This window comes from Gossypium raimondii, chromosome 5, assembly GCF_025698545.1.
Source record: "Gossypium raimondii isolate GPD5lz chromosome 5, ASM2569854v1, whole genome shotgun sequence".
Lineage (NCBI taxonomy): Eukaryota > Viridiplantae > Streptophyta > Magnoliopsida > Malvales > Malvaceae > Gossypium > Gossypium raimondii.
In genome coordinates, this window is record NC_068569.1 from 53,320,758 (window position 1) to 53,335,610 (window position 14,853).

The window sequence follows — 14,853 nt, forward strand, 5'->3', positions numbered from 1 at the left end:
GCAAAGCTACTTCAAGGATCCTAAAGAAGTCGGAGATCGTCCACACTATCAACTACAACCGCTTTCGGTATTTTATATCGAAACACGTTTGAGTTATGGCATGTATAGGGATTTAGTTTTTTGTATGTTTGTAATGATGATTTTGCTAATGAGTGATGTGTAAGTATTTGATGATGTATGGTCATTAAAATGGTTAAGGATGAAGGTGTTTGTTGTTATGAAAGATTAGGTGATAAATTATGCATGGAAATCATGAAAGGATAAAATTTTGCAAAGAAACAGAATTCAGGCAGCACAGTGACGTGAATTTGAAAAATCACCCAAGATAGTATAAAATGAATTAGAGGGTGAATGATATATGGAATTGAAGCTTGTTGAGTCTATTTTCATAGAAAAATAACGGTGTAGAAAAAGGAAATTTATATTTTAAGATATGTGAATTTTCGTGAGACAGGGTCAGAACAGTTTTGGAGTCCCTGTTCTGAGTTTAGAAAATAATTACAAATTGTACAAAAATGGTTATGAGTTGAAATTTACATGCTTAGATTCCTTAATGAGTCTATTTTCTGTAGGAACAAGTGGGAATAGCATATGAAAATCCTATAACGAGAAAAGTTATTTTTAGTAACAAGAGGTCAGAATAGTCGAATGGTGAAACAGGGGAGACTTTAACTAATAAACTGTACTAATTGGCTGAACCAAAAATTATAAAAATTTTATGGTGAGTAGATATATGAGTCTAGTTTCAGGGAAAATTTACGGAATTAAATTTCGAGTTCTGTAGCTCAAGTTATAATTAATTTAGTAACTGCTGCGCGATTGGACAGATTTGCTGTAAATAGTGAAATAAATTTTCAAACCTAGTTTTTATGCTCCGAATTGGTAAGATAAGCTAAGTAATGCCTCGTGCTCGACTCCGGAAACGGTCTCGGGTAAGGGGTGTTACATTTTGTTGGTATCAGAGCAGGTTTAGTCGGTTCTCGGAAATACTCAGTAAGAATAAGAGTCTACCTATACATGCCATACTTATATATTTTGATAGTGTGACGACTCCTGACGATTTTAAAATGTTTTCTTTTATAGTTATGGATCCTGAACGAGCTGGTATAGATGAAGTAGAAAGTAATGCGCCTATTCCTTGAAGGGACGGTGCCATCGATGTTAATGTTAGTGAAAGGCACGCATCGGTTAGACAAGGAGAAGGAGCTAGAAGCCTTCTTCCAAGCCATGAATGATTGGTTTGCCGAGTTCGTTCGTGCGAATCCTATCAGTAAGACCTCCACCCCTCAAGATTCACAGGTTCCCCATGTAGCTTCCCCACTGCGGTATAGTTATCGAGGAGAGACCACTGTTGATAAGATTAGGAAGCAAGGGCTGAAGAATTTGGGCTACCAAAGATGATGATGCGAAAAGCGAATTCGGCTTGAGAATACAATCGGGGTTTTGAAGAATTATCTTGTACTCGGAAGAATGTATAAAGTGTGTTGTTTCACTTCTTGAGATTCACTTACCATTGGTGGAAGACCCTCGTGTCAATAGTACCGAGTGAGAGGGTTACACAGGATTTCTTTCAGGAGGAGTTCCGAAAGAAGTACATCAGCCAGAGATTTATAGATCAGAAAAGGAAGGAGTTTCTTGAGCTAAAACAAGGTAAAATGTCTGTGACTGAATATGAACGCGAATTTGTCAAACTTAGTAAGTATGCTCGGGAGTTTGTATCCACTGAAGCTAACATGTGCAAGAGATTTGAAGATGGGCTTAATGATGACATCCGACTATCAGTGGGTGTATTGGAAATCAGAGAGTTTGTTGTTCTGGTAGAAAGAGCTTGTAAAGTAGAAGACTTGTTAAAAGAAAAAGAGAAGAGCAAAGCTGAAGCTGGAGCGCAGGATACAAAGAAGAGGCAAATGAGTAAATCATTTCAGTCTACATCTAAGAGGCCTAGGGAGCTCTCTAGCGGATCACATTTTCCACATATATATTCTGGTCGAAGCAGAAGTAGAAGATTCGAGGGTTTTAGAGCTCAAACCACTACAGTTGCAAGTACAGGCAGTACTCGACCTCCTAGGCCTGAATGTTCTCGATGTGGGAGACGCCACCCCGGAGAGTGTAGAGCAGGTGAAAATGTTTGTTTTAGATGTGGAGCATCCGATCACTTTATTCGGGATTGTCTGAAACAACTAAAGAGAAGAAATAACGAGTGCGAGATCGGTAATGCTCCTACCGAGGTAGACCGCAGAGAAACCCGGGTGGGGGCGAGTAATAGGGGTGCATCCAGAGATTCAGCGGTTAGATCAGATGTTAGAGCACCTGCAAGATCATATGCTATTCGAGCTCGTGAAGAGGCGTCCTCTCCTGATATAATTACGGGTACATTTTCTCTTTATGACACTAATGTTATTGCATTAATTGATCCTGGCTCTACACATTCATATATATGCACGAAATTAGTATTTGTTAAAATTTGTCTGCTGAACCTCTTGAATTTATGGTTAAAGTCTCTAACCCCGGGCGGTTTGTGATGGTGGATAAAGTTTGTAAAATTGTCCACCGATGATAAAAGGTATTTGTTTCCATTGACTTGATGTTATTGCCTTTTGATGAGTTTGATGTGATATTGGGCATGGATTGGTTAACTCAAGATGACGCAAAGAGTAAACGTAGACGTAAATATGTTGTCTTGAAGTGCGAATGGAGAATTACTTGGTTAAATCGATCGAACGGATGAATTATCGATGTAATTTCGATGATGTCACTTCGAGGTGTGTCGAAAAAGGGTATGATGTTTATTTGGCGTATGTGTTGGATACTAAAGTATCTCGAGTCAAAGATCTGACGATGCCGATTGTATGTGAATTTTCCGATGTGTTTCGGAGGAATTACCGGGTTGCCACCGAAAAAGAAGTGGAATTTTCTATAGATCGATTAGGGAACTACCCCAATTTCTATAGCCGTATCGTATGGCTCAAGCGAGTTAAAAGAGTTAAAGGTACGATTCTGAGAACTTGTTGATGAGAGTTTTGTTCGTCCGAGTCATTCACCTTGGGGTGCTCCAGTTCTGTTTGTGAAAAAGAAAGACGGGTCTTTGAGATTGTGTATCGACTATCGACAGCTCAATAAGGTAACTATAAAGAATAAGTACCCATTGCCTCGAATTGATGACTTATTTGATCAACTGAAAGGTGCCACAGTATTTTCAAAGATTGATCTCCGATCGGGTTATTACCAGTTACGGGTAAAAGAGTCAGATGTGCCAAAGACAGCTTTCAGAACCAGGTATGGGCATTATGAGTTTCTGGTTATGCCGTTTGGGTTGACTAATGCACTGCAGATATTCATGGATTTGATGAACGGATATTTAGACCGTATCTAGATAGGTTTGTAGTAGTTTTATTGATGACATTTTAGTTTATTCTCGGGATGAAACCGAGCATGCGAAACATTTGAAAATAGTGTTGCAAATTCTGCGAAAAGAAGCTTTATGCTAAATTCAAGAAATGTGAATTTTGGCTTCAAGAGGTGGGTTTTCTGGACATATTGTATCTGCAGAAGGCATCGGGGTAGATCCAAGTAAAATCTCAACTATTGTCAATTGGAGTCCACCAAAAATGTATCCGAAGTTAGAAGTTTCTTGGGATTAGTGGGTATTATCGGAGATTTGTACAGGGTTTTCTATGATAGCTTCTCCAATGACTCGTTTATTACGAAAGATGTTAAATTTGAATGGATGATAAATGCCAAGAAAGTTTTGACCGATTGAAGAAATTGTTGACGGAAGCACCTTTTGTGTTGGTACAAATGAATCGGGTAAGGAATTTATTATTTATAGTGATGCATCATTAAATGGTTTGGGTTGTGTCTTGATGCAAGAAGATAAAGTAATAGCCTATGCTTCAAGACAACTTAAGCCACATGAAAGAAACTACCCGTACATGATCTCGAGTTAGTGCTATTGTATTCGCATTGAAAATATGGCGGCATTATTTGTATGGTGAAAAGTGTCATATTTATACGATCACAAAAGCTTGAAATATTTGATGACACAGAAAGATTTGAATTTGAGACAACGCAGGTGGCTTGAATTGATAAAGGATTATGATTTGGTTATTGATTACCATCCGGGTAAGGCTAACGTGGTAGCTGATGCTTTGAGCCGAAAATCTCTATTTGCTTTACGAGCTATGAATACCCGGTTGTCACTGTCTAATGATGGTTCAATCATAGCTGAATTGAGAGCTAAATCGACATTTCGTCAACAAATATGTGAAGCTCAGAGGAATGATGAGAAATTACAGGCTAAACGGGTGCATTGTGAGTCAGGTAATGATTCAGAATTTCAGATTGGAACTGATGGTTGTTTATTATTTAGAGGTAGAGTATGTGTACCGAAGAATTCCGAGCTTATACAGAAGATTCTACACGAGGCCCATAGCGGTACTATGTCTGTACATCCGGGGAGTAATAAAATGTATAATGACTTGAAAAAGATGTATTGGTGGCCGGGTATGAAACGTGATATCTCTGAGTTTGTATCAAGATGTTTAGTATGTCGTCAGGTTAAAGCTGAACATCAGGTACCTTTGGGGTTGCTTCAACCAATCACTATACCGGAATGGAAATGGGAAAGAGTCACTATGGATTTTGTATCTGGGTTGCCGATGTCTCCAAAGAAGAAAGATGCCATTTGGGTAATTGTCGATCGATTGACAAAGTCCGCGCACTTTATCCCAGTATATATGGATTATTCTTTAGATAAATTGGCTGAATTGTATATATCTGAGATTGTTAGACTACATGGAGTGCCTGTCTCCATTATATCAGACAGAGATCCCCGATTTACATCTCGTTTCTGGAACAAATTACAAGAAGCTCTGGGTACTCAGTTGTATTTCAGTATTGCATTTCATCCTCAGACAGATGGCCAATCTGAGCGTGTAATTCAGGTATTGGAAGATATGCTCCGATGTTGCGTATTAGAGTTGCAAGGTAATTGGGAAATGTATCTACCTTTGATTGAATTTGCTTACAATAACAGTTATCAGTCTAGTATTAAAATGGCTCCGTATGAAGCTTTGTATGGTAGAAAATGTAGAACACCGTTATATTGGATGAGCTCGATGAAAAGAAAATACAGGGGTTGATTTGATCCGGAAGCAGAAGAAAAGTAAGGTGATTCGAGATAGTTTAAAAGCGACTTCCGATCGTCGAAGTCATCGCCGATCTTAAACGAAGGAGATTGAATTTCGGTGGGTGATAAAGTATTCTTAAAAGTGTCTCCTTGGAAGAAAGTTCTCGGTTCGGTCGAAAGGGTAAATTGAGTCCAAGATTTATCGGACCATATGAGATTATAGAAAGAATTGGACCGATTGCTTACCGATTGGCTTTACCACCGAACTCGATAGAATCCATAATGTTTTCATGTATCTATGCTACGACGATATCGGTCAGATCCTTCACATGTTATTACTCTGACGGAAGTGGAGATTCAACCTGATATGACTTATAGTGAAGAACCGGTCAAGATATTAGCACGAGAAACAAAGGAACTTAGAAACAAAAAGGTAAATCTGGTGAAAGTGCTATGGCAAAAGCACGGGATTGAGGAAGCAACATGGGAACCGGAAGAGACAATGAGGAAGCAATACCCGAATCTCTTTACTGGTAAGATTTTCGAGGACGAAAATCCTAAAAGGGGAGAGTTGTAATGGCCCAAATTTGAGGTTATCGGAACAGTGGTTTCGGGACCACAAATCCGATGAGAAAAATTTTATTTTCTTATATTTTATGGTCTACAATTTCACAAGATGATTTCGTGAAAATTTCGTTCGAAAATTTCGACGTTTGGGCACTCAATTTAGTCAAAAGGACTAAATTGTAAAAGTGCAAAAGTTGAGTTCTACATGTTAGAGGTGTCCAATTGTTATGAAACTTTAAATTGGAGGTCCTTATATGGTAATTATACCATTGGTAACTTGGTAGACAAAATGGACATGAGATAAGTGAAATAGAAAATTTTTAAGTTAGGGGCAATTTGGTAATCTAGTAATTAAAATGAATTAAAAGGAAAAAGATGGCAAAAATCATCATCTTCTTCATATGAACGAAATCAGCAAGGGGGGAAGCCATAGTTAGGGTTTTCAAGCTTCCAAGCTCCATAGTAAGTGATCCCAAACCCCGTTTTTAATGTTCTTTACGTTTTGAGATCCGGTAGCTTAATTTAGCTTATTCTAGCAATAATTTAACCTAGGGTTTATATTTGGAAAAATACCCATAGGTGAAAAGTGTTTATTTTGATGTTTTATGATAGAATATGAAGCTAGAAATTATGTTAAACAACTTTTGCTAAGCGATTTTAAGTGAAAACGAGTAAAACGACAAAATCGGTAAAATACCTAATGTTCATAAGTACATGTTAGAGTGGGAATTTGATGTTGCCATAGAAGGAAAAATGTTCATAATGTTATAAAACATAAGAATAAGAGATGAAGTTTAATTTCCGAGCCTTGGGGCAAAAATGTAATTATGTAAAAGTTTAGGGCAAAATTGTAATTTTGAAAAGTTAGAGTCAAGGGCTGTTTTGTTGAATGTGAGTATTAAATAAGTTAAATTTACTATTTTAGATCAAGAAGTACGAAACTCGAGGTTAGACAAAGGGAAGAATAAAGTTGAAGACTAAGTTGGTGAATTTGGCTATAATTGGTACCGAGGTAAGTTTACGGTAAATAAATGCAATATCTCCATATTTATTATCAATGCTGTTATTTTCCAGCAACTATGAATTTATTTTATGAATTTATTTGATGATGATCTAAGCATGAAATGATAGAGAATTAAAATTTAAAAGTCCCGTTGATACATAAGGATGGTAATGAATCTGAATGTCATGACATTTGGGTAAAGAGATCCCATGTAAGACCATGTCCGGGACATGGCATTGGCATCCTTAAGATCATAAGAGGTCCCAGAAGACCATGTCCGGGACATGGCATGGGCACCGAGACGAGAGGTCCCATGTAAGACCATGTCAGGACATGGCGTTATACCAGATGAGAGGTCCCTATAAGACCATGTCAGGACATGGCATGGGCACTAACATGAGAACATCCCATGTAAGACCATGTCAGGGACATGGCTTTGGCATGTTATTATCGAAGAGACCCGAGTATCCTTATTATTCCAATGTAGCTCAACGGGCTTGTAAATGAATCATGTTCATGAAAGTTCGGTTTAAAGCATAAATGGCAAGCTCGGTAAGTTGTAAGACTTAAGAACTTATTATACTATCAATTGATGTTCAACGATGCAGCAAGGATTGAGTAAGTTATGCACACAAGTATTCTAAGTAAACAAGTAAGAGAACTAGTATGAGATTAACTAAAGAGTAAACTAGAGATATAGACATTGAGTTTAATTATTTAAGTTAAATATTGTTATTTATTTGCTAGTAAACTTACTAAGCTTTATGCTTACTTCTTTTATTTCTCTTTCTCTTATAGTATTGCAAAGCTACTTCAAGGATCCTAAAGAAGTCGGAGATCGTCCACACTATCAACTACAACTGCTTTCGGTATTTTATATCGAAACACGTTTGAGTTATGGCATGTATAGGGATTTAGTTTTTTGTATGTTTGTAATGATGATTTTGCTAATGAGTGATGTGTAAGTATTTGATGATGTATGGTCATTAAAATGGTTAAGGATGAAGGTGTTTGTTGTTATGAAAGATTAGGTGATAAATTATGCATGGAAATCATGAAAGGATAAAATTTTGCAAAGAAACAGAATTCAGGCAGCACAGTGACGTGAATTTGAAAAATCACCCAAGATAGTATAAAATGAATTAGAGGGTGAATGATATATGGAATTGAAGCTTGTTGAGTCTATTTTCATAGAAAAATAACGGTGTAGAAAAGGAAATTTATATTTTAAGATATGTGAATTTTCGTGAGACAGGGTCAGAACAGTTTTGGAGTCCCTGTTCTGAGTTTAGAAAATAATTACAAATTGTACAAAAATGGTTATGAGTTGAAATTTACATGCTTAGATTCCTTAATGAGTCTATTTTCTGTAGGAACAAGTGGGAATAGCATATGAAAATCCTATAACGAGAAAAGTTATTTTTAGTAACAAGATGTCAGAATAGTCGAATGGTGAAACAGGGGAGACTTTAACTAATAAACTGTACTAATTGGCTGAACCAAAAATTCTAAAAATTTTATGGTGAGTAGATATATGAGTCTAGTTTCAGGGAAAATTTACAGAATTAAATTTTGAGTTCTGTAGCTCAAGTTATAATTAATTTAGTAATTGCTGCGCGATTGGACAGATTTGCTGTAAATAGTGAAATAAATTTTCAAACCTAGTTTTTATGCTCCGAATTGGTAAGATAAGCTAAGTAATGCCTCGTGCTCGACTCCGGAAACGGTCTCGGGTAAGGGGTGTTACACTATGAGTGTGAGTTCTCTCCTCTTTATCACCTACTTCTTTCTCCCCATAATTTGGTCGGATAGGTTTGTTAACCATAACCCGATCTAACAGTGATTAACTTCCCGTGCTCATTTTCTTCTCTCTTCGGATTATGTTCGATACTACTAGGTATGCTAGAGGCCAAGTTGTTTTACAACAATTGCAAAAATTTGTTCGATTGACTCTAAATATGCCACACAAGTGCAAACCTTCCTAAAATTTACTCACCCTAATCGACAATAAAGGGTCACTACTATAAGCTGGCTTCCTTTCTTGCTCTTAAGGTGCTCTAAAAGGTAATGGAGGCTGCTATGATGCGTTGGGTTTTAGAGGTTAGCGTTTTGGTTTCCTTGATCTGAAGGTCCCACTTGGTTCTTTCCCCACCTAAGGTTAAGATGATCACGCCATCTGGGGTTATAAGTGTCAGAGTAAGGGTTATATCCTCTATTCCCTACATAATTAATCACCATATGGTTTCTCTCATCATCGTGCCTTATTTTAAATTTGGTTAGATTAGGTTTATTTTGGACTTGAGCCTTGGTCTCGTTTATCTCTAATCGGTTAATTCTCTTGAGGACTTGTTGATACGTATCCTCACTAGTGACAGCATTTGCTGCCGCTTGTTTGGCTCAATATATGAACTGCTCAAGCAACCACATGTAAGATTTCATCACTATATCCTCGATGAGTTGGGAAGCCTCGGCGTAATTCTTTGACATGAATGCTCCAGCGTATGCGCCATCAAGACTAAAGCATAAATTCCCATCAAATCCATTGTAGAAGACTTGAAGTTGCAGCTAATCTTGTAAACCATGGTACGGACACTTGTGCAACATCAATTTGAAATGCTCCCAAGCCTCGTATAATGACTCCCCTTCTAATTGTAAAAAATTTGTAATGTCCATCTGAAGTTTCATCGTCTTGCTTGGTGGAAAATATTTTGCCAAAAATTTTCTCGCTAGCTTATCCCAAGTGTTAAATGAATCAACTGGCTATGAATCTAACCACATAAAAGCATTGCCAGTAAGAGAGAAAGGGAATTGCTGAAGACGAATAGCATCATCGAATACCTTATTATACTTGAAAGTATCACAAATGGTTAGAAACCACTAGAGGTGTTGATTGGGATCCTCATTCATTAACCTTTGAAATTGAAGGATGGATTGTATCATTTGGGTCCTTACCGATTTAATTTCAAAGTTGTTAGCATTAATCGATGAGTGATTAATGCTACCTCGAACAACATCTAAATTGGGCATTGCATAGTCGCGTAAAGTTCTTTGCTCTATGGGTAGTGGTGGTGGTTATCAAATTTTTCCTTGAGGATCTTTGATAGGTTGCTCTCATGGTGGAAATGGAATGTCTCTCATAAGTTGTGCCCTTCTTGTGTGTGTGATAATACATTTTGATTCTGGCTCAAATGGTGAGACACCGTTATCGATTCGAGTCATACAATGTTCCTACAAGCACGAGGGATTGAACAAAGTTAACTAAAATTTGAATAACACAAAAATAAATAGAAAATAATGTTGTATCTATAAATCCTACTTTGGCTACTTATCTCTACCTAAAATTTTACACTAATAATCACTCAATCTTAAACCGTCTTCCCCGAAAATGGTGCCCAAAACTTGACCGGCTATGCGCATGTGCATTAAAACAACTAATTTATGAAATAATTTTTAAAGTCCAGTTTTACTGCAAGCATACAACTCAGTTGTAATATTTATAGTGTTACAATGAAACATTGAAGTATTCCAATGATCGAACCCAAAGGAAGAGGCGATTAAGCAATAACTGACATACACGATAGAGGCTAAATAGCTACTAATACGATTTTATATTGTGGTGATTCATAAAAGATAAGTTTGCAAGAAAATAAAATATTCCACTCTAGGGACTAAATTGCAAGAAATGTAAATTAGAGGGACTATCTAGAAAATGACCAATGGGGATTGGTTGACTTCGATGTGGTTCACCAAATCTCAGACTAGGGACATAAATCGCATAAATTACCAAGTGACTTCATTTTATCTTCCGATCTCATTTTTACCAATTTAGACGTGTTAGGTCTTGCTTATCTTCCGATCTCATCAATTAATCCGAGACTAATGAACGGGTGCGTGACAAGATTACCTTTCAATCTCACTTTATCTTAATATTCTCTTAGGGGCGTCACTACCTAAGTTCTTAATTCTATTCAAATTAGTCCAATTTGTTACGATTTAGTCCTTTGACTAAATATTTTAGTTTATCCACATCTCCATCAACCAACCTCCTTATGGATTTAACTAAACATGTTCAAAGTCAAGAAAATAAACATAACAATAGAAAACAAAGCATCCATAAAAGTAAAACTTAAGAAAAATGTGAAGGTTGAGATTTTTATGTAAGAAAACCTAAATAGCATGAAACCAAATAACAAAGAAATCTAAAGCAATAAACATAAAAGGAACAAGCTTTAATATATTTGAAGTGAAATAAACTGAAATACATTAAACTAAACCTTAAAGAGTCTTGAAAATAAAGTACAAGGACTAGAAATGTAAATAAACCTTAGCTACAGTGTTAACTAACTTAACTAACATAAAGAACATTAAGAAAAAGAAGTAAATGCAGGAAAATAAACTTTAATATAAGATAGAAGAAGAGAAAAAATAAGAATCCTAGAAAAGCGTAGAGAAAAACTAGAAAAAAAACCTAGAGAAAACTAAATCCAAAACTAAGCTAAATGTGTGTCTCTCCTCCTCGACAATTTTTGGCTGTTTTGAAGGATGTTCTAATGACTTTTTGATGCCAAAGTTGCCCCTACAAAGGCCTTGTGTGATTGGTGGGTCGGGTAGACAATTGTTTTCCTTTTTGTCCAAGTTTATCCCTCCGGTGAAGGCGATATTGCGATACCCAGATGAGGATATCGTGATATCTTAGACAGTATCAAACTTGGAGGTCTTCCTTGAGAGGTGGATATTGTGATACCCAAAGAGGATGTTGCGATATCACTAAAGGGTATCCTTGGTCTTCTATATTGTCTGGGAGGTCGTGATTCCAAGGGTTGGATGTCACGATACCGCTGCCCTCGATGTTGTTCTCTCTCACTTTTAAACTTTGACATGTCCCTACATCACTCAAACACACGTTAGACCTCCCAACGACAAAATCGGCCAATTTGTGTAAAAAAAATAGACAAAAACGAAATATTTTCACTTATTACCCAAAAATATAAAAATACAAAAATAACGAAAAACGAAGTTAAAAACTCTATTTTGCTCGAGAAAAAGCTCCTTAAATGTGTCAGAAAAGTCTAATTTACCACATCGATTCGTGACAGATCAAATATGTGCCAAATCCATATATTTGTACTTTCATAGCATTATTCCTTGCTTTATCCTACCATGTCCTTTTCATAATTTACCTTGTTTTTCCATCTCTAATTCTTGGTTCTCATTTCTTCACTTTGTCCATTTATGACTTTCCCCTAACTCTTACAGTGGGCTTTACAGATAAAATATTTTTTGGTTTCCACATACTCTTCATATGGAGCTTTTCTTTCAGAATCCATCGAGCTAGGGTATACAGGCATTTTCGAGGAATTTCATATGCTTAGCCAAATCCTTATGTCTTACTCACCCGATTCTTACTCTTTGTGCATCACTTCCAATAATATCGTTCAATCATTGGGACTTCGTCAAGCTAGATGTGTTCATATGGTCATTAATTTAACACAGTCTCAGTTTGTTACACAGTCTAAGAACACAACCTTATGCCTTTAAGTTGAAAATTTTGCATCTAGGTCCACACGACTTCAGTTAGTTACACGGCCTGGCGACACGGCCATATGACTCCTTTTCACATGGTTTCAACATTTCACATGGCTTCGTGTGACCCCTTTTGTTAAAATTTTCCTGCTTTTTGTTAATTTTTCAATTAAGTCCCTATTTTCAATTAACTCATTTGAGACTCAATTTTGTCTGTAAATCATGTTTATACTTTGATTATGGAATGTTTTATTGTTTAATTGAATGTTAAAAGCTGAAATTATATGTGGCAAGCATTGTTAATTGTTCTAGCATCCTATAGCTTGAGCCTGACGACCGGACTGGGTGAGCAGTGTTATACGTAGGCATGTCCCCCACAAGTCCTATGGCACCATCACTTAGCACTGGATCCTTAACTAACTTTTCAAGCTCATTGTTAATACTATGCATTCTATTTCTTGAGTCAATAGTTTATTCATTTGTATCGAATGCCTGGAAATCCCCTAGCATCCATCATCATTGTTGCGGTTCTCACTAACTCCACTTGTTACATCACCCTCCCTTTCCAATACCTTCATCCTCAAATTTCTTTGTATCCCATCACCAAACTCATCTTCCTTATTTGCTAGAGAGTTTAGTAACGAATCTTCCATTCTTTTTGCATTATCATTCATCTCTCTGTTATCAACTTCCTTCCCTTCACCACTCATTCCCACAGAAGAAAGCAACTCCAAATCACTCGCACAACAGTGGCTAATCACATTAGGGTCAAACTCATTTGCATAAATTGTGATTCACATATTGCCAACTTGTAGTTTATTGTCCTCTTTAATATGATGAGAACAATCAGTAATAATTTGAAAATTATCCCTCACAAAAGAATTGGGGTAGGACGTCCCACTATCATTTGATACAAATTCCCTCATCTCTCGATGATATTTTGGAATGTGATCGAATTCCATACATGAATTGGAATCCCTTTACATGCGAGCTACACTCTTTGGCTGCCAACTTTAATTTTTTCTAACCAATGTTGTTTTTGCAGAAACCAAGTGTCTAGGATCTCCCCTTGGTTTGCTAAGATGTGTTTTATCCTTTCTAACTCTCAAATATGAGTAGAATCATATATCTGGATAGTCTCATGATCATTGCACCTCTTATGCACTTTAAAGAGCTAGCTATTCAATTTTAAAGAATCTTCTACACTACCCCACCACACTTCTCTACAATGTATGTAGTTCCTCCCCATCTATCTCTCTAGTAATACAAATTTCCATTTCAGCTGGAACAAACATCCTTGGAATTGTCATCTATTTCTAAGATTTCGCCTAATTTATCTATCTCCCACAAACACAACCCTGCCTCTCGTCTTCTCTGGAACCTTGACTTTCTTTCTCCAAAATGTCAAACGCCCTTTGAATTTCACTAAATTTACAACCAATCGATGATGAAACATCCAAATCTTTTGAATCTCTCAATAGCTCTCCTCACATCCTCTATACAAACATATCTAGTGAACCCAAATCTCTTGCCCACTTTATTCCTTTTTTTTTTGGTACGAATGCATCCAAAGATTCCCATGGTAGCTAAATCTTTGCTTTATCCATCGCAAGTTCAATCTCTCTGGATGGTTACAAACAAATAGCATCATACAACTTCTTTTCATCTTGTTTACGAAATGACATCCCTATTGAGGAAGAAGGATGGTAGAAGTACCAAAGCCGAAAAATGATCTAAAATTTTTAAAATCCCAAACAAGGATTTTTTTTAACTAATAATATTTGATAAAATTAAGTATATTTTAAAGAGAATTTTAAAAAAAACTTATAAAAATAAATTACTTTTTGTTTACAAGAAAGAATGTTAATAGCTAGTCCTCAATTATTTTGATTAACAATTTTTTCTCTAAATTCTCCATGAATGTTAGCATTAAGGATCCTATTGATGCCTTGTGGTGATACATTAAGATGAACCAAGCCTAAGGAATTATTTATTAGGTAAATAGTCATGAAATTTGCAACTTCATTTGCCTTTCTATGTGTTCTTAGCTAGTAGATCCCATGGTCTGCTTTTAAGCTCCAGGATACTCCTCACTGACTCTAAGCCTGCTCCATCATCTATCACTCCTTTGAGCAATTTTACTATGGACGGGTTATTAGATTCCACCAGTAGTCTTCTGAAACCGCAACTCCTTTCAATTTTAAGTCCATAAAAAAATCCCCCATAACTTAGCTTGAGTAACTAAGCATACTCCATTCTTGCGACAATAGCCTTGTAACCAGATACTTGTGGATGTCGGAAGAGTCCTAAAAATGCACTGAAACTTTCAGATATAATTGCTCTTCTGGGTTAAATTTAATCCATCCTTCAACAGGTGTTTCTAATGCAAGAAAAGTGTATATATAAATAATAACAAAATAAATAATTTTAAGCTCAAAAGACATTGTCACCTTTTCTACTACTACTTGCAAGTGTATGAGATTGTTGTCAAGTTATAAATTACAACAAAATAATTCCGTTCAAGGAAGTATTTGAATCTCAAACCCATAAAGAGATTTGCAATTCCAAAATAATAAAATAAAAGATTCAACACAAGAATATAATTAAATTAATATAAATATAATAATTAGCT

The 14,853-nt window shown here is 36.3% G+C and overlaps 1 protein-coding gene, 1 long non-coding RNA gene and 1 other non-coding gene across 3 annotated transcripts; all 3 read left to right on the top strand.

Annotated features, from left to right (window-relative positions):
- Nucleotides 1–1,125: 1,125 nt before the first annotated feature.
- LOC128041149 (uncharacterized) lies at nt 1,126–3,641 on the top strand. Its single transcript, XM_052630501.1, has 4 exons — nt 1,126–1,299; nt 1,524–2,370; nt 3,332–3,377; nt 3,518–3,641. The coding sequence occupies exons 1-4, from the start codon at nt 1,126–1,128 to the stop codon at nt 3,639–3,641; spliced, it is 1,191 nt and encodes a 396-aa protein (XP_052486461.1).
- Nucleotides 3,642–5,477: 1,836 nt separating this feature from the next.
- Nucleotides 5,478–7,610, top strand: LOC128041416 (uncharacterized). The gene is made up of 3 exons (XR_008196436.1): nt 5,478–5,661; nt 6,621–6,707; nt 7,497–7,610. It is a non-coding gene; the product is annotated as an uncharacterized LOC128041416 (long non-coding RNA).
- A 1,663-nt stretch (nt 7,611–9,273) lies between these two features.
- On the top strand, nt 9,274–9,380 carry LOC128041450 (small nucleolar RNA R71). The gene has a single exon (XR_008196472.1). It is a non-coding gene; the product is annotated as a small nucleolar RNA R71 (small nucleolar RNA).
- Nucleotides 9,381–14,853: the final 5,473 nt, after the last annotated feature.